At 40.2% G+C, this 22,882-nt stretch overlaps 1 protein-coding gene across 2 annotated transcripts in view; it reads left to right on the top strand.

Annotated features, from left to right (window-relative positions):
* The window catches only part of AP1G1 (adaptor related protein complex 1 subunit gamma 1), a gene marked incomplete at both ends in the record, with an annotated part of 74,080 nt that overhangs the window by 5,292 nt on the left and 45,906 nt on the right, over positions 1–22,882 (top strand). For both annotated transcript variants that reach the window (XM_080704135.1, XM_080704136.1), the window contains 2 exons: positions 12,281–12,405; positions 22,057–22,198. In XM_080704135.1, the coding sequence (XP_080560261.1) occupies positions 12,281–12,405; positions 22,057–22,198 (267 nt within the window). The remainder of the gene's footprint in view (positions 1–12,280; positions 12,406–22,056; positions 22,199–22,882) is intronic.

Raw genomic sequence — 22,882 nt, 5'->3', positions numbered from 1 at the left:
CTTGCTTAAATCCACACAATTTATAAATGTAAGTGAGGGATATAGAATTAGCTTTTTTTAAACACTAAAACTATTCATTCTTTGGGTTTAATTCAAATTTATATATAACTTTCCTTTTTTTTTTTTGGTGGTACTAGCGATTAAACCAAGGGGCATTCTACCTTCGTGCTACACCTCCAGCCCCCCTCCTCCCCTTTTTCTTTTTTTCAAAACAGTCTCACTGAATTGTAAAGGACCTAAGTAAGTAGCTGAGGCTGGCCACAAACCTGTGATCCTCCTGTCTCAGCTTCCCAGTTACTGTGATTACAAGTGTGGGTCACCACACCTGGCAACTGTTTTCATTTATTTATTATAGCCCTGCCTTACTGTACAAAAGATTTGATTAACATAAACTAAGATCTGGGAGTAGTAAGAATTCAAAACATAAAGCCAGTCTAGTTACAGTTGGGTTAGGCAGCCAGGGCAAGAAAAGAGACATTCAGTTATGTGGTTGTTACTGTCAGAATGGAAGAGCAAGACTGGGAACCTGCTGCCTGCATGTGTTATTTTACTGTCTGTGTTGTGTGATTTGGAGCAAGATTTTAACAGTTCTGTATTGTAGTTTCCTCATCTGTAAACATAGAAACTGTCCAGCCAGCTATGCTGGTGCATGCTTGTAATCTCAGTACTTTGGAGGCTGAGATAGGAGGATCACAGGTTCAAGGCCAGCCTCAGGTACTTAGATCCTTCACAGCTTAGTGAGACCCTGTTTCAAAATAAAGAATAAAAAGTAGGGTTGGGGGTCAGTTTGGAGGTAGAATGCTCTTAGGTTCAATCCCCAGTAACACACACATGTGTGCACACACACCCCTAATGCTTACTTTATAGGGTTATTATGAAGATTAAGTAAGCTAACAAATGTTAGCCACTTATGCATTATACATAAAAAGCCCTCAAATGTTTTCTATTTTATGATTTTCTCAAGGACAGCAAACATATTTTGATGCACTCAGAGTTTTAATATAGGTCTTTTTGTAATATGATCTTTTTGTAATACTATCATTGCTGGGTGTGGTGGCATATGCCTATAATCCCAGCTATTTAAGAAGCTGAGACAAAAGGATTGCAAGCCCGGCCTGGTGGCGCCCATTTGTAATCCCAGCATTCAGGAGATGGAGACTGGAGGATCATGGTTTGCAGACAGCCTCAGCTACTTAGTAAGGCCCTTCGCAACTCTGTGAGACATAGCCAGGCGTGGTGGCTTGTAATCCTGGCGCTTGGGAGCGAAGACAGAAGGATCACGCAGGTTCGAAGCCAGACTCACTGACTTAAGAGGCCCTGTTTCCAAGTAAAATGTAAAATAGGTCTGGGAGTGTAGCCCAGAGGTAGAAGGGTTCCATCCCCAGTACCACCAAAAAAAATAAAGGTCTCAGAGATAGAACGTCCCTGGTTTCAATCCCCAGTACTGCTAAATAAATAAATAAATAACTAATAAAAATAAAAGATTTCTCAAGGAAAAAAATAGGATTCAATATGAGCAGTTTGGGATTTTTTTTCCCCCTGCCAGAAAAATGATAAAACAACCGGCATGGATGTCCAGACCTGTAATCTGAGTACATAGAAGGCTGAGGCTAGAGGATCTTAACGTTTGCAGCCAGCCTCAGTAGCTTAGTGACGCCCTGTCTCAAAATAAAAAATAGGCTGAGTGGTCACTCTCCATTACTGCTAAAACAAACAAAAAGAATGATAACACAGGCTCTAGTCCATATACACTTTTTTTTTTTTTTATGGCACTGGGGATGGAACCCTTCTACCTCTGGGCTATACTCCCAGACCTATTTTTTCTATTTTATTTGGAAACAGCGTCTCTTAAGCTGGCGAGGTTGGCTTTGAACTTGCGCAATTGTCCCGTCTCTGCCTCCCAAGTGCAGGGATTGCAAGTGTGAGCCACCGTGCCCAGTCATATATATATTTTGAAACAATTAACAAGCTTGTTTTCTAAAAACCCTTCCTTTCTTCCTTCCTTCTTTCCTTCCTTTCTTCTTTTGTGCTACTAGAGATGGAACTCAGAGGCATTCTACCATCCTAACTACAGCCAGCCCTAATTTTTTTTTCCCTTTTTTTTTTGGTAGTGGGGATGAACCCAGGGGAATTCTACCTCCAAGCTATACCCCAGCCTCATTTTTTTTATTGTTTATTTTGAAACAGGGTCTCACTGAGTTGCAAAGAGCCTCTCTAAGTAGCTGAGGCTGTTTGTAGATCATGATCCTCCTGTCTCAGTCTCCCAAATGCTGGGATTACAAGCGTGTGCCACCATGGCCCCTATTTTTTGTATTTTATTTTGAAACACGGTCTCACGAAGTTCCGGACAACCTCACGGAGTTGCTGAGGCTTGGCTGTGAACCTGTGATCCTCCAGTCTCAGCCTCACAAGTACTGGAATTACAAGCCGGTGTGCACTGTGCTTGGCTTAGAAAGTTATTTCTAAATATTAAAATGAAATAAAGCTGGGCGTGGTGGTGCACACTTGTAATTCCGATACTAGATAAGCTGAGGCAGGAGGATCTTGGTTGGCAGACAGATTAAGGCTACTTAATGAGGCCTTCTGCAACTTACTGAGACCTTATTTCAAAATAAAGAATAAAAAATAGGCTGGGACTATAGTTTGTAGGTAGAATGTCCCTGGGTTCCACCCCCAGTACAGCCAAAAAAAAAAAAATAAATAATAATAATAATGACTTTTGAAAAGGTTTAGCCAATCATTGATAGATTATTCACTTCAGAAAGCTCTATTGTTAAATTTACAGCAAGTGCTGATGTGCATTTGACCTTGTGTGAAACTTGTAATAGTTAACAGAATGGGTTCAGCTTTTTTCCAAGGGCAACAGATTAAACATTGATGAAAGTCAACATTTGTACTTGGTTTAAAAGGAAGATGTAACAAGGCCAGAAACCTCTTAAAGCTCTCTTTTTAAAAAAATGATTTGATAATATTTTTTTAAAACTGAAACACTAAAAATCATGTAGAAAAGAAATTAAAGTTGTCAGTCTGTATATCAGATCTATTCTATCAGAATTTCCTTGGGAGAGAAGTATTTTCCAACACTCTCCCAGGTGATTCTGACCACTCTAGTTTGGGATCTAGTTTGGGATCTACTTTTTTTTTTTTTTTTTAATTAGGTACAGGGGATGGAACCCAGGGGCCTTTTACCTCTAAGCTACACACACTCCCAGCCCTATTTTGCATTCTGTATTTTGAAACTGTGTCTTGCTGAGTTGCAAAGGGTCTCACTAAGTAGCTGAGGCTGTCCAGTAACCTTGATCCTCCTGTGTCAGCCTCCCTAATGCTGGGATTACAAGCATGCACCACCAGGCCTGGCTCTGGGATCTTCTAAGGCTCTGCATTTGTTCCCAAAGGGGCAGATAGCTTCAGTCTCTTAGGCTTATCTCTCATACCTGGCTAGCATGCTTCTACTGGAGTGGACTCTGAGGCCACTTCAAGACTGGCTACAGAAAATTATTGATGCTCTTGAAGGCAGGGTGCCACAACTATTAAGGGTTGTCTTTTCTGTAATGGCTCAGCTGTCCTAGTGATACAGAAACCAAAACAGGCTCTTAGCTTAAGGTAAAACCAGGATTAAGGAAGTCCAGCTCATAACTCTGGTTGGTTTCTTGAGAGTTGATGATGTGTTATGTAAGTCTAGATGGGAACCTTTCTCTCCCTTCCTTGCCTGTGCCCTTTCAAATTGTTTTCACAGAGCCGGGCATGATGGTGCATACTTGTAATCCCTGTGCATGGGAGTCTGAGACAGGAGGATCTCACAGATTCGAAGCCAGCCCCAGCTACTTAGTGAGGTTCTCAGCAATTTAGTGAGACCCTGTTTCCAAATAAAGTATAAAATAGGTCTGGGAGTATATAGCATGTATATATTTTTTTAGCAAATGTTGGGGGTATTTTTTATCCTTTAAACTGTTAATCAGTGATATTGTCTAGCACATTGGTTTGTATACTGCAAAAATTTATTAAAGCAAAATGCATCCTTAGAACTGGCATGATGGTGCACAGTTATAATCTTAGTACTTGGGAGGTGAAATAGGAGGATTACAAGTTCAGTAAATAAATAACAAAAAGCATTTGAGTCTTTTTAGCCGGCCTCAGCTACTTTGTCAAGCCCTCCACAAATTAGTGAGACCCTGTTTTAAAATAAAGAATAAAAAATCGGTAGAATGCCCCTGGGTTCAATCCCTGGCATCATAGTAACACACATAAAATTTGTCTTCAGAGGTCAAGCCATAGCATCTCAAAACAGAGTCTTACAGTTGGAAGTAAATGTAAAAAAAAAAAAAAAAAAAAAAAGGAGCTGGGTGTCACACTACTTCAGTACTTGGGAGGCTGAGACTGGAGAATCACAAGTTCTCAGCCAGCCTCAGCTACTTAGTGAGATCCTCTGTGATTTAGTGAGACCCTATTTCAAAATAAGAGAATAAAATAGGGCTGGGGGTGTATCTCAGAAATAGAATGCCTTCAATTAAAAAAAAAAAATTAAGAGCCGGGCATGATGGTGCACGCTTATAATCCCAGCATTCAGGAGGCTGAGATGGGAGGATCATAGTTCGCAGATAGCCTCACCTACTTAATGAGGCCCTCTGCAACTTAGTGAGACTCTGTTTCAAAAGAATAAAGAGTAAAAAATAGGTTAGGCAGTATAGTTCGGAGGTAGAAGGTAGAATGCCCCTGGGTTCCATCCTCAGTACCGCAAAAAAAAAAAAAAAAAAAAAAAAAGCTACCTGAGTATGGTGGTGTACTCTTTTAATCCCAACATTTGGGAGGCTGAGACAGGAGGATTATGGTTCCTGGACAGCCTCAGCTAATATTTAGTGAGGCTCTTTACAACTCAGTGAGACCCTGTTTTAAAGTAATAAAAAAGGGGAGTGGTGAGTTGGCCCGGGCCACCCTCCCCCCTCATGCCATTTTGGCATGGGGCTGTAACTATTTTCTGTATTTCTATTTTCTATAATTTTTATCTTTTTAATAAACTTATTTAAATCTTCATAAAAAATAAATAATAATAGGGCTGGAGTGTAGCTCAGAGGTAGAATGCCCCTGCGTTCCACCCCCAGTACCGCCCCCCCCAAATTAACATGACAAAAAAAGAAAAAAGAAATAGAATGACTCAAGTTTTCATCCCTAATACCACAAAAAAGGGGAGTAGAAAAAAGATAGTTGTCAGTTCTTTTGTCCGGAAGGTAGGGGAGGGAGAAGGTTAGTGTGAAAAAAACAAGTCTATGAAGGCAGAAATTAAGTGTAGTGTGGACAAAGGAGAAATTGATAGTAGATGAAAAATATAAATAACTGTTAATAGAAAATTTCAGTTATGTATAGATTAGGAAAGAACGTATTTTTCCTTTTTTGTGTATGTGGTACTGGGGTTGAATCCAGGGACATTCTACTTGCAAGCTATACCCCCAGCCCAGTTTTCCATTCTTTATTTTGAAACAGGTACTCACTAAGTTGTGACGGACCTCACTAAGTAGCTGAGGCTGTGTGAACTTGCGATCCTCCTGTCTCAGCCTCCCAAGTCCTGAGGTTATAAACGTACACCACATACCAAGCTATGAACATATTTCTGAACAAGCTCCTATATGCATTCACAGAAATTATAGAATGGCACAGTTATTGTTTGTTATAAATTTGCTTACAAAAGGCTGACTTTTATTTTCCGTAGTTGTATTTTTGTAAGATTCTAGTGTTAAATATCAGTAATCCCAGTACTTGGGAGGCTGAGACAGGAGGATGGCAGGTTCAAAGCCAGCTGCCAGCCTCAGCAATTTAGTGAGGCTCTCAGCAACCTACTGAGACCGTGTTTCTAATAAGAAATAAAATCGGTCTGGAGGTATAGTTCATAGATAGAATGTCTCTGGATTCAATTTTGAGTAACACACACATATACACACACACAAATCTAGTGTTAAATTTTGAAAGTCTTTTTCATAAAACTACTCTAAGACTCAAATCCTTTTTGGTATGTATGTATGCATGTATGTATGATCAAGGATTGAACCCAGGAGCATTCTACCTATGAGACCTACATTTCTAGCACTTTTTTTTGGGGGGGGGGTGGTGCTGGGGATGGAACCCAGAGGCTTTCTACCTCCAGGCTATACTCCCAGACCTATTTTATACTTTATTTGGAAACAGGGTCTCACTAAGTTGCTGAGAGCCTCACTAAGTAGCTGAGGCTGGCTTTGAACCTGTGCGATCCTCCTGTCTCAGCCTCCCAAGCGCGGGGATAACAAAGTGTGTGCCACCACGCCTGGCCTTCTAGCACTTTATTAAAAAAAATTTTGAAACAGGGTCTCACTAAGTTGCTGAGAGTCTCACCAAATTACTGAGAATGGTTTTGAACTTAGGATCCTGTCCTGTTTCAGCCTCCTCAGTACTAGGATTACATGTGTGTACCAGTGCCTGCCCTTTCTATTTATTTATATTTTTAATATATATGGTGTTTAGCTTTTGAAGGGGAAGCAATTTTCCTACTTTTTTTTTTTTTTTTTGGTGGTACTGGGGGTGGAACCCAGAGGCTTTCTACCTCCAGGCTATACTCCCAGACCTATTTTCTATTTTATTTGGAAACAGGGTCTCACTAAGTTGCTGAGAGCCTCACTAAGTAGCTGAGGCTGGCTTCGAACCTGTGCGATCCTCCTGTCTTAGCCTCCCAAGCGCAGGGATTGCAAGTGTGCGCCTCCACCCCCGGCTCCTACATCTTTTTTTAAAAATTATATTAGCTTTTCTAACCATAAGTCCCTTTATCTTGCAGTTAGATTTATGTTCTAGATTTAAGAGATACAAAAGGATTATTGATGAAAACTCTGCTTTTGATTGTTGTCCTCTGGTCACTTAGTTTCACTACAGGCAACTGATGGTATCAGTTTCTTGACTATCCTTCCAGAGATGCATTATGTATCTAAGGGGATACTGGTTTCTTTTCTACTCCTTAATCTGTCTTTAGGTTATATATAGATATATATATATAAATCTTCCACATGAAGAGTATCTTTGTTTATTTAGCAGCTTCTTTGGCATGCTTATAATAGTATATTTAGCATAGTATCCTGTTACATGAATGAACAATAATTTATTAAGTTGGTACCTTATTAAGGGGCACTCATTGCCAGTCTTGCTGTTTCAAATAATACTTCAGATTATTTAGTACATGTGTGAATGTAAGTTTAATGTCAATATTTCTCTCTCTCTCTCTCTCTCTCTCTCTCTCTCTCTCTCTCTCTCTCTCTCCCCTCTCTCCTCTCTCCTCTCTCCTCTCTCTCCTCTCTTTGGTACTGGGAATGGAACTCAGGGGTTTTCTACCTCTGGGCTACAGTCCCAGACCTATTTTATTTGGAAATAGGGTCTCACTAGTTGCAGAGAGCCTTACTAAGTAGCTGTGGCTAGCTTGGAACCTGTATGGGCCTCCTGTCTCAGCTTCCAAGTACTGAGATTTACAAGGGTGTGCCGTCATGCCCGGCTTGTAATTTTGAAAAAGGAATTGCCTAGTTAAAAGATATATTTTTTGCCAGGCGTGGTTGTGCTCGCTTATAATCCCAGCATAGGCTGAGACAAGAGGATTGCGGTTCTTGACCAGCCTCAGCTACTTAATGAGGCCCTTTGCAATTCAGTGAGACCCTGTTTCAAAAATAAAGACTAGCTGGGCATGATGGCACACGCTTGTAATCCCGGCGTTTGGAAGGTTGAGAGAGGAGGATCACAGTTCGCGGCCCATCTCAGCTACTTAGCGAGGCCCTTTGCAACTCAATGAGACCCTATTTCAAAATAAGGAATAAAAAATAGGGCTAGGGTCATAGCTCAGAGGTAGAATGACCTTGGGTTTCACCTCCAGTATTGTAGAAAGGAAGGAAGGAAGGAAGGAAGGAAGGAAGGAAGGAAGGAAGGAAGGAAGGAAGAAAATAGGGCTGGGGATATAGCTCAGAGGTAGAATGCCCCCTAGGTTTTATCTCCAGTACCGCAAAAAAAAAAACAAAACACATATATTTATTTATCATTTAGTAGGTCAGATCTTTCTACAGCTTGTTGTGCTATTAAGTTCAACTGGGCAATTGAGTGAGAACTTGTCTCAAAAATTTAAATAAAAAGAACTAGGGCTGTAGCTCAGTGGTTGAGTGTTTCCTTAACATGTGCAAGGCTCTGGATTCAATTCCTAGTTTTAAAAAAAGCCTCTTTTCACATTGTCTTTCCTACATTATACCACTTTTTTTTGGTTTTCTTTGAAACTTTAATAACCTTTTTTTTTTTTTTTTTTTTTTTTGCAGGTCTGGGGATGGAACCCAGAGGCATTTGACCTCGGAGCTATACCCCCTGCCCAATTTTTTATTCTTTATTTTGAAACAGGGTCTCACTGAGTTGCAGAGGGCCTCACTAAGTGATCCTCCAGTCTCAGCCTCCCAAATGCTGGGATTACAAGTGTGCGCCACCACGCCCGGCTTCAATAACCTTTTTAGAGATGATAAACCTGTCATATTTTCAGCACTTTTCCTGGCTGCCTGAGTAAAAAGTGTGTGATTAATTAATCCTTCACTGGAGGGTGTATTTCATATGTCATTCCCAGCCATATAATCTTATGGGTTCCCTTAAAATTTTCACTATCAGAAAAAACAATGTTCAGCCAGGTATGAGGGTGCATACTTGTAATCCCAGTACTTGAGAGCTGAGACAGGAGGATTGTAGGTCCGTGGCCAGCCTCAGCTACTTAGTGAGGCCTTCTGCAACTTAGTGAGACCCTGTTTCAAAACAAAAGAATAAAATTGTGCTGGAGATATAGATCTGAGGTAGAATGCCCCTGGGTTCCATCCCCTGTACCACCCCCAAAAGGCAACAAAGGAAAATAAAAAAAATGTTGAAGCAAAGTCACTGTACAAATAGGGATTCTTGTAAATAATTTAGTGTTTGTCCTTTTGTATTTTAGGGTTTTTTTTTTTTTTTTCCCTTTTCTCTTTTGTGGTACTGGGAATAGAACCAAGAGGCTTTCTACCTCTGGGCTACACCCCCAGCTTTATTTTATTTTATTTGGAAACAGGGTCTCGCTAAGTTGCTGAGGCTCACTTTGAACCTGTGATCATTCTCTCTAACCTTTTCAAATACTGGAATTACAGGCATGCACCACCACACTTGGCTTTCTTTATTTGTTAGTTAGTTAGTTAGTTAGTTTGTTTGTTTATTTATTTATTTATTTATTTATTTATTTATTTATTTATTTATTTATTTATTGTGGTACTGGGGATGGAACCCAGGGGCATTCTGCCTCAGAGCTACACCCTCAGCCCTATTTTTTTCTTATTCTTTATTTTGAGACAGGGTCTCACTCAGTTGTGAAGGGCTTCACTAAATAGCTGAAGCTGTCCTTGAACAGCAATCCTCAGGTCTCAGGCTCCTGAGTGCTGAATGACAAGCCTGCGCCACCACGCTGGGCTCTGCTGTTTGGTTTGTAGATAAGTTTTAAAACAAAGGTTGTAGAAAAGAGCAGACTGTATTTACCCAATCACTGGTGTCTTTTAGTGTGACTATCTCCAAATGTGGCCCTAAAAATATGAATGATGCCTGAGAATATGGTTTACTCATTAGTTGATCTTAGTATTTTTGGATGTTTGTGTAGTGCTTGGAGTTTGTCAGAGCAAGATTCAATTAGGATGATGAAAGCTTGTGTGATATCTGAGTCTTGGAATTTTTTTTCACTACTAAAACATTTACTCACAATTATTAAATGGGATGTTTGGAAAAAACTTAGTTTGAAAAAAGCAGATATGTCTAAGATTTCGGCTTCTAATTTTTTTTCTCATCAACAGTGAGTTTTCTGCAGACATTGTAAATAACTTTGATTAACTTCTATTTCAGAAATTGTTTTCAAAATTTAAAATGAATGTTTAGAAGAGAAGGATTGTTACTTACCTAATTTCTTTTGCTCTCACCAGGTATTTAAGTATCCTTTTCAATTTTGTTTTTTCTCTCTTAGAGACTTCTTTGACTCACTCATGCTAGTGTAGTCAATCAGCTATTGTTTTTTTTTCTTTCTTTTTTTTTGGTGGTACTGGGAATGGAACCCAGGGGCCTTCTACCTCCCGGACCTATTTTATATACTTTATTTGGAAACAGAGTCTATTAAGGCAGTTGAGGCTGGCTTTGAACCTGCGTGTCTCAGCCTCCCAAGCACACGGGGATTACAAGTGTGCGCCAATATTGCCTGGCCTGCTATTGGTGTTTTTTAATTTTTTTTTCTTTTGTGACTAGGGATTGAACCCATGGGCGTTCTACCTCTGAGGTATACCTCTAGTCCTATTTTTATTCTTTATTTTGAATCAGGGTCTCACTAATTTGTAGAGGGCGTCACTAAGTAGCTGAGGCTGGCCATGAACCTGTAGTCCTCCTGTCTCAGCCTCCCAAGTATTGGGATTATAAGCATGTGCCACCATGTCTGGCCAATTTTTAATTTTTTGACAGTAGGTTTGAACCCATAGACATTCTACCTCTGAGCTATAGCCATAGTCTTTTTGGTTTTTATTTTATTTATTTTATTTTGTTTTACAGTACTAGAGATGGAACCCAGGGGCATTCTACCTCCGAGCTACACCACTTAGCCCTATTTTTTTTTTTTTTTTTTTTTGTGGGACTGGGGGTGGAACCCAGGAGTTTTTCTACTTCAGGGCTATACCCCCAGGCCTATTTTATAATTTATTTGGAAACAGGGTCTCATGAAATTGCTGAGAGCCTCACTAAGTAGCTGAAGCTGGCTTTGAACCTGTGAGATTCTCCTTTCTCAGCAGTGTGTGCCATCACTCCCTGCTCAGCCCAACTTTTTAATTCTTTATTTTGAAACAGAGTTTCACTGATTTGCAAAGTACCTCACTGAGTAGCTGAGGCTGGCTGAGAACTAATGTGATCTTCCTATCTCAGCCTCCCTAATGCTGGGATTATTAGCATGTGCCACTATGCCTGGCTGTTTGGTTTATATTTATCAAACAGGGTCTTGCTAAGTTGCTGAGCCTGGCCTTGAACCTGTGCCTTTTGCCTTAGCCTCCCAAGTGTTAGGATCATAGATGTTCATTTACCACCACACCCAGTGAAAGCACAACTTTTAAGTAACTCAAAACAATTCTATTTGTGGAGCTGTTTACTTCCCTCAATTTCACTTTTGAACCTACTAGATAAAAATCATCTTGGAAAGCAGCCCCACGTGATCTTGCCTCCTGTGGACACAAGTCTCCTTTGGAGCCCCTTTCCTTAGGATGCATGATCCTAGTGAGGAACATAGTTTTGAAAACTCTGCTTGGAGAGTCTGACTTATCTATGCCCTTTGAAAACCACTGCTTCAGGGGAAATGTTTGGCCTTTCCCTGTTTGTCAAGATGGAATGATAAAGTATATCAAAGTGACTGACTTTCATGAAAGGCCAGATTGAACCACAAGAACTCTTAAGCCCTGAGGAATTCTAACAGTTAGGTAAAGAAGAAATCACATAAAACATTTTAGGTTAATTTCCCTACTGAATTTTCTTCTGGAATCCTAAATCCTCACATCTCATAGAACTTGGATGAAGTCCTAAATGAGGCACTTTTCACATGATATTAAAGTTATTATCTGTCTTTAATTAATTTTACATTCCTGATTTTTAGGGTACTGTTTGGCACTTGGATATATTTTTAGTTATTAAGTGTGTGTGTGTGTGGGGGGGTACCAAGGGTTAAATCCAGGAGCATTCTACCTCTAAGCTACACCCCCAGCCCTACTTCATTTTTTATTTTGAAACAGGGTGTCAAGTTGCTGGAGGCCTTGCTAAATTCCTGGGGCTGGCCATGAACCTGTAATCCTCCTGTCTCAGCCTCCCAAGTACTGGGATTACAGGCACGTGCTACCATGCCTGGCTAATTACTGAGTTCTTTTGATTCTCAAAATAAGAATCAAACCTTTGATATATGAGTTAAGCACATATTGAATGTAAATTAGGAATTAAATTGGTTTATTAATATCTTAGCAATACTTGACCAGTTTCTGTGAATCTGTAGAACTAAGTTAAAATTCACAGATTATTTAGCAAATACTCTGAGACTTTGGCAATATGACCTGTTCTAGAACTTGATTATTCTCATGAAGATATCAAGAGGACTTAAGAAGTCTATGTTTTTACTGAAGTAGTTTGATGATACCAGTTTATATCATCTGTGGACTGTGAGTTAAAAGCATAGGGTTTCTATATTGTGGTAGCAAGTTTTTAATTTCATTTTCTTTTTCTTTTGCAGTTGGAATGCCTCAAGCTTATTGCCTCTCAAAAATTTACAGACAAACGCATTGGCTATTTAGGAGCAATGCTGCTGTTAGATGAAAGACAAGATGTCCATCTTCTCATGACTAACTGTATCAAGAAGTAAGCTTTGCCTTCCTCCTTCTAACAACTACTTTGCTCTTTAGGGATTTTGTATGAAACACCAAGAGCACCCAGTACTTGGGAGGCTGAGACAGGAGGGTTGTAGGTTCAAGGACAGCCTTACCAAGTATTGAGACTCCTATCAACCTAGCAAGATCCTATTTAAAAATAAAAATAGGGCAGGGGGTATAATTCAAAGGTAGAGTGCTCCTGAATCAATCCCCAGTACTACCCCCCCCCAAAAGAAAGCAAATCAGTAGTTTCTCTTTACTGATTTTATAGTTAGTGACCAGAATTTATTTAAATTGATCTTGGTTCAGTTTATATGTAAAGAGACTAAGGAAAATGAAGGTATTGTTGTATGTCTTCAGGTATATGAACACAAAATAACATTGAAATAAACATTTGGTAATATCTAGACTTTGTTATATCAGACTTTTGCCTACTATGAATAATGAAATTTCACATTTATTTAAGAAATAAATAAGAAAAAATGATTAAGAATTAGCTGGGTGTGGTGGCAATTTATGCTTGTAATCCCAGCATTCAGGAGGCTGGGACAGGAAGATCTCAGTTCGCAGAAAGCCTTAGCTAAGTAGTGATGCCCCCTGCAACTTAGTGAGACCCTATTTCAAAATAAAGAATAAAATATGGGGCACGGAGTATAGCTCGGAGGTAGAATGCCCCTGGGTTCCGCCCCCAGTACTGGGGATGGGGGGAGAGAAATTGCCAATGTATATTTTAAGTAAATACTTTTTATTTTATTTATTTATTTTTTGTGGTAAGTAGCTCTCCTCAAATCACAATCTTCTTGTCTCCATCTCACAAATGCTGGTATTACAAGGTGTGCCACCATGACCAGCTCAGTAAATACCTTTTAAAGGTAAAATGAGGTCTTGCTTGTCACTGGTTGAATTCACCTGAGATTTCAGTTGCATGAAATTGTACTTACCCTTTTGAATTTTATTATATCATTTTTATTATAATAATAATTATGTGTGTGTGTGTGTGTGTGTGTGTGTGTGTGTGTGTGTGTGTGTGTGTTGCTAGGGATTGAACTCAGGGGCATTCTACTTCTGAGCTCCACCCCAGTCTGATTTTTTATTCTTTACTTTGAAAAGGGTCTCACTAAATTGCAGCGGGCCTTACTAAGTAGCTTAGGCTGGCCACAAACCTGGGATCCTCTTGTTTTAGACTCCCAAGTACTGGTATTACAAAAATGTGTCATTATGCCCCGTTTATTCTCTCTTTTTTTTTTCTTTCTATTTTTCTTTTTTGTGGGTCTGGGGATGAAATCCAGGGGCATTCTATCTCAGAGCCACATCCCCAGCTCTATTTTTTATTCTTTATTTTGAAACAGGGTCTCACTAAGTTGCACAGGGCCTCACTAAGTAGCCAAGGCTGTCTGAGAACTGCGATCCTCTGTTCTCAGCCTCCCAAATGCTGGGATTACAAGCGTGCGCCACCATGCCCGGCCTATACTTTATTTTGAAACAGGATCTCTCTGAATTGCAGAGTGTCTGAGTAGCTGAGGCTGACTGCAAACCTGTGATCCTCCTGTTTTAGCCTCCTAGGTAGTATAGGTTTTTAAAAATTCTAATAGCTACTTCATTGATGTGCTAGTCCAGGTAATGTTTATCTTGTGAGCCAAGTAAGGAATACTTGCTGCATGGAGAAATTAGAAGACCTGAGCAGGGCAGAGTGTGGTGGCACATGCCTGTAATCCCAGTACTTTCAAGGCTGAGAGAGGAAGAGCTTAGGTGGAGGCCAACCTCAACAACTTATTGAGACCCTGTTTCAAAGTAAAATAGGACTGGGGTATAGCTCAGAGGTAGAGTGCCCGTGGATTCAATCCCCATTACTACCAGGTGGTGGGGGAGGGAAGAAGACCTGAGCAGGGAATTCGTTTTTCCTCTTGTCCCTCTATAAGAATTCTCTTAGAAAGCTAGAAAATTCTGATGGCCTTAAGTATTAAGTTAAAATGTACTTTATGCCTGGGTGTGGTGGCGCACGCTTGTAATCCCCGCACTTGGGAGGCAGAGACAGGAGGATCGCAGAGGTTCGAAGCCAGCAGCACTGGCTTAAGAGACCCTGTTTCCAAATAAAAAATAGGTCTGGGAGTGTAGCCCGGAGGTCGAAGGGCTTCCAGAAATCCCAGTACCACCAAAAAAAAAAAAAAGGTACTTTATGAACTGGGTGTAGTGGCACAAACCTATAATCCCAGTACTTGGGAGGCTGAGACAGGAGGTTCGAGGACAGTCTCAGCAAGTAGTGAGACTCTCATCAACCTAAAGAGACCCTGTTTCAAAATAAAGAATAAAAAATAGAGCTGGGGGTGTGGCTCTGAGGTAGAATGCCCCTGGGTTCAATCGTGTGTGTGCGCGCGCGTGCGTGCGTTTGTATGTGTCTGTCTATCTCTTACACACACACACACACACACACACACACACACACACACACACACACACACCCCAGTACTTTTGGGTTTGTTTAGTTTGGTTTTGGTTTGTCTCTAAGTTTAGTCTTCTTTTTTTATTTTTTTGCAGTACTGGCTATCAACCCCAGTGCTTGCAAATGCTAGGCTAGTACTCTTTCTCTGAGCTATATCCCCAGCGCTACATTCCCTTTGAAGCTTTTTCATTTTAATTTGGACTGTTTCTGTCTTTGACAGAAAATAGAAGCAAGGTGATAGGGATATAGATGATAAAACTTGTGAACATTTAAACTTGTACTTTTTTCTGTATTAACGATCTACTTTTACTTTCTCTGTGGGTAATAGAAGATCCCAAAGTACCAGTATACCAGTTTTGATTTGGTTGTAATACCAAGGTATAGTAGTGTGTGTGTGTGTGTGTGTGTGTGTGTGTGTGTGTGTGTACATACACACACACACACACACACACACATTTATTTTTGTGGTTCTGGGGGTGGAACCCAGGGGCTTAAGTAGCTGAGGCTGGCTTTGAACCTGTGCAATCCTCCTGTCTCAGCCTCCCCAGTGCTGGTATTAGAAGGTATAGCATTTAAATACAAGTCTGTAGCCGGGCTTGGTGGCACATGCTTATAATCCCAGCTCTTGGGAGGCGGAGACAGGAGGATTGCGCAGGTTTGAAGCAGGCCTTGCTGACTTTAGAGACCCTATTTCCAAATTAAAAAAAATATAAAATACGTCTGGGAGTGTAGCCCTAGAAGGGTACCACCACCAAAAAAATAAATAAAATAAAATATAAATAAATAAATACAAGTCTGTAAACCTAATTTTTGGATGAATTCTTAGTTTTTGACCATGAAATAATTCTGATAAAAATACTAAGTTGATTTATTCAACTTCATTGCACACCTGCTCTGTGTCAGGTGCTGTTGCAAGCCCTGGTCACTGGAGAGTGAGAAAGTGGGCAGAAGCCCTTGGTGTTGTGGAGGCTCCATTCCAGATGTTCAGCATGCTCCTTCTGTTGCATTTGCCTTGGATCAGCCTCTAAGAGAGTTCCTTTAATTTTTGTTCCTGCATGCTCTGTTGCCCTTATCACTCAAGCTTTCAATCACATGCTGATAACTTGGCAGTTCTGCCTGGTAGCAAGTTTGTATTAGAAAGTTAATAGGAAACTTAGGTATAGGTTTGTAGCTTGATAAAAATTGAGGAGTGAGGCACATAGATAAAGAAGAAATCTTTGTGTTTAGTTTTAATAAGACCCAGCCAATCCCAAAGTGAGTTTAGGAGAGAACTTTTTAATCAAAAAATTGACAGCTGCTGGGTGTGGCGGGCACGCTTGTAATCCCCGCGCTTGGGAGGAGGAGACAGGAGGGTTGCGCAGGTTCAGAGCCAGCCACACTGGCTTAAGAGACCCTGTTTCCAAATAAAAAAGTATAAAAATAGGTCTGGGAGTGTAGCCTGCAGGTAGAAGGGTTTCCAGGAACCCCAGTACAAAAAAAAAAAATTTTTTTTTTTGACAGCAGATCAGGCACTTCAGTCCAAGTTTTGGATCATTCAGTTTTTATTTAAATCTATCAATGAAAGCCAGACTTGGTGCATGTCTGTAATCTTGGTATTTGGGAAGCTAAGACAGGAGAACTGCAGGTTCAAGACCAGCCTGAGCAACCTAGTGAGGCTCTCAGTAACTTAGTGAGATCCTATTTTCAAATGAAAATAAAATATGGTGAGGATATAGCTCAAAGATAGAACACCTCTTGGTTTTAATCCTTAGCACCAAAAAACAAACAAGCATCTGTTAACATGTATGTTTTTATTTCTGGTTAGTTGGTTTGTATTTTTAGGCATCATAGTTTATCAACAGTTTTATTGCTTAATGAATGTTTGCTTCATTATTTATTGGCTTAGAAAAACTCTAAAACATCTAGGTTTGAAAGTACAAACTTGGAGCTGGGCGTGGTGGTGCACGCTTGTAATCTCCACGCTTGGGAGACTGAGACAGGAGGATTGCACGGGTTTGAAGCCAGCCTCAGCTACTTACTTAGTGAGGATTTCAGCAATTTAGTGAGACCCTGTTTCCAAATAAAATATAAAAAAGGTCTGGGCATATAGCCCGGAGGTAGAAAGCCTCTGGGTTCCACCCCCAGTACCCCCCCCCAAAAAAAAAAAGTACAAACTTGGCCAGGCGTGGTGGCGCACTCTTGTAATCCCTGCGCTTGGGAGGCTGAGACAGGAGGATCACACAGGTTCGAAGCCAGCCTCAGCTATTTAGTGAGGCTCTCAGCAACTTAGTGAGACCCTTTTTCCAAATAAAATATAAAATAGGTCTGGGCATGTATCCCGGAGGTAGAAAGTCCCTGGGTTCCACCCCAAGTACCACCAAACATAACAAAAAAAAAGAAAAAATAAAAAAAAGAAAGCACCAACCTGTAATCCCAGTACTTGGGAGGAATTCAGGTTCAAGGTTAGCCTCAGTAATATAGCAGTAATATATGTTTAAAAATTAAAATAAAAATATTTTTGAAAGAGACTGTGGAGCCAGGCGTGGAAGTGCACGCTTGTAATCCCAGCATTTGAGAAGCTGAAACAGGAGGATCTGGGTTTGCAGTCAGCCTCAACTACTACTTAGTGTGAAGCCCTTTGCAACTCAGTGAGACCTTATTTCAAAATAAAGACTAAAAAATAGGACTGGGATGTAGCTCAGAAGTAGAATGCTTCTGGGTTCCATCCCCAGTACTACAAAGAGAGAGAGAGAGAGAGAGAGAGAGAGACAAACAGACACACAGACAATATCTTGGAGGTAGAATGCACCTGGACCCAATCCTCAGTATCACAAAAAGAAAAAAAAATTTAAGATGTAAGAGGCTTTGAAGTTGAATCTTTTAAAAATTGGATTTCAGCTGGTGCATACCTGTAATACCAGCTGCTCAGGGAGCTAAGGCAGGGGAATTCCTAAGTTTGAGGCCAGCCTCTACAACTTAGTGATTCCTTGTCTCAAAATGAGAACTAAAAAGGGCTAAGGGATGTATTTAAGTGGTTAGAATTGGATTCACCTTCTGGGTCCAATTCTCCAGTACTACCCCTCCAAAATATATGTAGCATTGGGGAGTATAGCCCATTGGTAAGTATATGCCTAGCATGCTGTGAAGCCCAAGTTCTGTTCCCAGCACTGGCAAAGTAAAGACAAAGACCTTTGGAAATTGAAGTGGCATGGGAAGCCATGGCAATTTATAAATGAGAATAGGCTGGGAGGAGTGAGGGTAGGAAGATAGGCATTGGACGGCTGTGGAGATTCTTCGGAGTGATGCTAAATTTGGCAAGTTGTAGTTTCTTAAAAGTCGAGGTGCAGTGTAGAACCTGAACCCTGTCAGTGGTGCTTTAATATTTTGTTACATTAAAACTCTGGTTTGTCTTACACTTTGAATCTTATACTCATGCTCAATTTTGTAACATCATGATGGGTTGTTTGGAAAAAAGTTGGTTTGCTAAGTTAAGATCTTCCAGATGTTAATAATTTTCACTATAGTAAAAATCTAGCCCTGCGTGGTTTTCACACATTTTTAATCCCAGCATTTGGGAGCCTGAGACAGGAGGATTGCAGCTCGCAGACAGCCTTAGCTACTTAGTGGGGCCCTTTCCAACTTAGTGAGACCTTGTTTCAAAATAAAAAATAAAAACTAGGGCTGAGGGTGTAACTAGGAGGTAGAATGTCCCTGGGTTCCATCCCCAGTACCACCACACACACACAAAAAAAAAAAGTTCACTGAAGAGCTGAGATTTAGTCCAGCCATGATGGCCCACACCTGTAATCCCTGTACTTGGGAGGTTGAGACAGGAGGATTGCAAGTTTGAGGCCATCCTTATTAGCAACTTAGCTAGGCTCTCAGCAAGACCAACCATTATAAAAATAAAAAAAAAATAGGGTGGTGGGTATAACTCAGAGGTAGACTACCCCTGGGTTCAATTCTCAGAGCCACACATACAAAAAAGACTTGGATTTTATTACTGACAACAAATATTGTCATTTGTTGCCCTTTGAGTAATAGGCTCATTGTCCAGAAAATTTCTTCCAAATATCCAAATCTTAATAACCATGGTTGTCAGTTATTTTTCAAATAAAAAATGTGCATTTTAAAAGCATATAGTTCATAGTTGTTATTGCAAATTAAAAAGATACACAAAGGATATTCTCTGAGATGGTCATTTCAAGTCACTATACAACAGAAGTAATTTATACATAGTTCTCATTTTGTCATGAAGGATATTTTTTAAATGTTCACTGAAGCCAGGTGTGGTGGCACATACTTATAATCCCAGCATTTGGGAGGCTGAGACAGGAGGATCTTGGTTCATGGCCAACGTCAGCTACTTAGTAAGGCCCCTTGCAACTCAGTGAGACCCTGTTTCAAAATAAAGAATAAAAAATTGGGCTGGGGGTGTAGCTCAGAGGTAGAATGCCCCTGGGTTCCATCCTAAGGACCACCAGAAAAACAATGTTCACTGAAGAGTTGAGATTTAGTCCAGGCATGATGGCCCACACTTGTAATTCCCGAATTTGGGAGGTTTGAAAACAACCTTAGCAACACAGAGACCATAGCAACCAAGTGAGTCCTTGTTTCCAAACAAATAAAAAGGGCTGGGAGTGTAGCTCATAAATAGATTGCCCTTGAGTTCAATCTTTAGTACCCCTTCCCTTCCCTCCCCCCCCCCAACACACACAGTTGAGATTTAGAACCTGATATGGTGGCACATACCTTAAATTCCAGTAATTGGGCGGCTGACACAGGAGGTTCATAGGTTCAAGGCTAGCATGGTCATTTAAAGAGACCCTGTTTCAAAGTAAAAAATAAAAAGAGATGGGAGCGTAGTTGAGTGGTAGAATCCCTCTGGGTTCAGTCTGCAGTACCGTACATACACACACACACACACACACAAAAGTTGAGACTTAGAACTGGTTGTTCTGCTCAGTAGTAGAGTACTTGCCCAGGATGCACTGAGACCCTGGGTTCTATCCCCAGTACTGGGCAAAAAAAAAAAAGAGTTGAGATCTAATAAAACTATGATTGCTTTATCAGCTATATGTGGCAGTGCATTTAGTGACTACTAGTGTAGTTTTGTGTGCCTGTCTTGTTTTGAGTTAACAGAGCAGTTTTTCCCATTAGTGCACATGTCAACACAGTTGACGATGTTAGGATTAGGAAAATGGTTGGGATTGCATGAACTCAATCTGAAATAGCCTTCAGGACTTCCAGAGACTCCTTGAACAACACCAGGCTAAAGGATACGAAAATGCTCTGAAAACTAGTATAGAAGTAGTAAAACTCACATGGTAAATCGGCTTCTGTATAGCAAGAGTTGGTTATGTGGTTGGCATGGTGCACAGGCCTGTAGTCCCAGTACTTGGGAAACTGAGTTAGGAGGATGGAAAGTCCAAAGCCAGCCTAGCAACTTATCAAGGCTCTCAGCAATTTAGCAAGACCTTGTTTCCAAATAAAAATACAATAGGGGTGGGGGTATAGTTTAGAGGTAGAATTCCTCTGGTTTTAATCCCCACCTTCATAATCAGTCAATGAGTTGATTACAATATATAGATTAGCTGATACATTAACATTTCTGGAAATAAGCTTTATGATTAATTTCACCCCCACCCCACCCCCGATGCTGAGGATTGAACCCAGGGGCATTCTACTTCTGAGCTACACTTCCAGTCCTATTTTTTATTCTTTATTTTGAAACTGGGTCTCACTGAGTTGCAAAGGGCCTCACTAAATAGGTGAGGCTGTTTGCGAACCACGATCCTCCTGTCTTGGCCTCCCAAATGCTGGGATTACAAGCGTGGTGGTGTACCACCACGCCTGGCTGCTATTAATTTTTTTGAAAGAACAAAATAAAAATAGCCTGGCACAGTGGCACATGCCTATAATCCCAGTACCTGGGAGGCCATGGCAGAAAGATTAGAGACATGAGGCTAGCCTCGGCAATTTAGAGAGACCTTATTTCAAAGTAAGAATATAAAAAGAGTGTGGATATGGCTTGGAGGTTCAATCCTCAGACCTCCCCAAAAAGAATACATAAAATTAAGAAATGTTATTAACAATAGTAAATATTTATTCAATTTTAATAATTGTAGATGTTATTAATATTTAAAATCTTTTATTTTAAATATAAATTTTATATTATTATGAAATATATTTAACATATTGATGTTTAAAATGTAAATTGAGGTTTACTAAAGCATTGGATTAAAGGTCTTAGAGGCTAACTTAATTTCTGTTGTGAATGCAGTAGAAGTTGTAGTGTGTGTGTGTGTGTGTGTGTGTGTGTGTGTGTGTGTGTGTGACACTAGAGATTGAACCCAGTGGATGGATTTTACCTCTGAGCTACACTCCCAGCCCTATTTTTAAAGTCTTTTTTATTATTTTTATTATTTATTTATTTATTTATTTATTTATTTATTTATTTATTTTGCGGGTCTGGGGATGGAACCCAGGATCATTCAACCTCTGAGCTACAGCCCCTGCACTATTTTTTGTTTTGAAACAGGGTCTCACTGAGTTGTGGAGGGCCTCGCTAAGTAGCTGAGTCTGTCTGTGAACCGCAGTCCTCCTGCATGCTGGAATTACAAGAGTGCTACCCTGCCCAGCCATATTAATTAAAGTCTTTTAAAATGCATTTTTGCTTCATATTCTTATCATTGCCAGTTTGTACTTTTTTTTTTTTTTTTTTTTGGTGGTACTGGGTTCCTGGAAGCCCTTCTACCTCCGGGCTACACTCCCAGACCTATTTTTACATTTTTATTTGGAAACAGGGTCTCCTAAGCCAGCGCACGCGGCTGGCTTCGAACCTGCGCAATCCTCCTGTCTCTGCCTCCCAAGTGCGGGGATTACAAGCGTACGCCACCACGCCCGGCTCAGTTTGTACTTTTAATAGCTAAATTTTCTAAAGTGTGTCTCAAATGTCTAACAAATCACGTATAATTTCTGCTATTCTCGGTATTAGAAACATTGGATGCAAACTTATGAGAACAATTGTTAGTCATTTTACTGTATTGATGATTTGAAATAAATTGGAATAGATATTTTCTTTGTCGTTAATTCTGTTAATCATTTTGTTTATTAGTGAAATATTGAGTCATTCCAAGTTTGTTGACTTGTACAGCTTTTTCCGGGGGCAGCAGGCAGAATGCGCTCAGCATGTTCCTTTTGGCCCCCTTTGTTTTGCAGTGACCTTAATCATAGCACGCAGTTTGTACAGGGACTCGCGCTTTGTACCCTTGGCTGCATGGGCTCATCAGAGATGTGCAGAGATCTTGCTGGAGAGGTAGAGAAGCTCCTGAAAACGTCCAACTCTTACTTAAGAAAAAAGGTAACTTTTAATGAAACTAAATGTCTGTGTTGGATTAGGAAGTATTATGAAGATGAAAAGGCAGATTACTTGTTTGTGAAAGTTCAGATGATAAATTTTTCTTTGCAGCACATATATTTTATTTTATTGGTACACTGTAGTTGCACATCATAATGTGGATCATAATGACAATGGCATACATTCACATAATACTTGGTGCTCCCTCCTCCTCTTTCCTCCCTCTCTCCCTGACAATGAGTGTTCAGGTTAACCATGCTACATTCACAGTTATACACATATTCGAATGTAGCTACTCCATTATCAGCCTCAGCCCTCTTCCTCTACCCTTCCTTTCCAGCTTTGCTGAGGTTTCCCCTCCATTAACTGGAGTCTTTCTGCTGTCAATAATACTCTGCAACATTTTTATTTTATTTATTTATTTATTTATTTATTTATTTATTTATTTATTTATTTATTTATTTTGGTGGTACTGGGGGTGAAACCCAGGGGCTTTTCTACCTCCGGGCTATACTCTACTCCCAGACCTATTTTATACTTTATTTGGAAACAGGATCTCACTAAGTTGCTGAGAGCCTCACTAAATAGCTGAGGCTGGCTTCGAACCTGTGCAATCCTCCTGTCTCAGCCTCTTAAGTGCTGGGATTACAAGTGTGAACCACCATGCTCGGCTGCCTTTTTAAAATT

The sequence above is a fragment of the Muscardinus avellanarius genome, assembly GCF_963383645.1.
Source record: "Muscardinus avellanarius genome assembly, chromosome: 10".
Taxonomy (NCBI): Eukaryota; Metazoa; Chordata; class Mammalia; order Rodentia; family Gliridae; genus Muscardinus; species Muscardinus avellanarius.
Note: the sequence above shows the minus strand (reverse complement) of the source record. Positions and strands in the feature narration are given on the sequence as shown.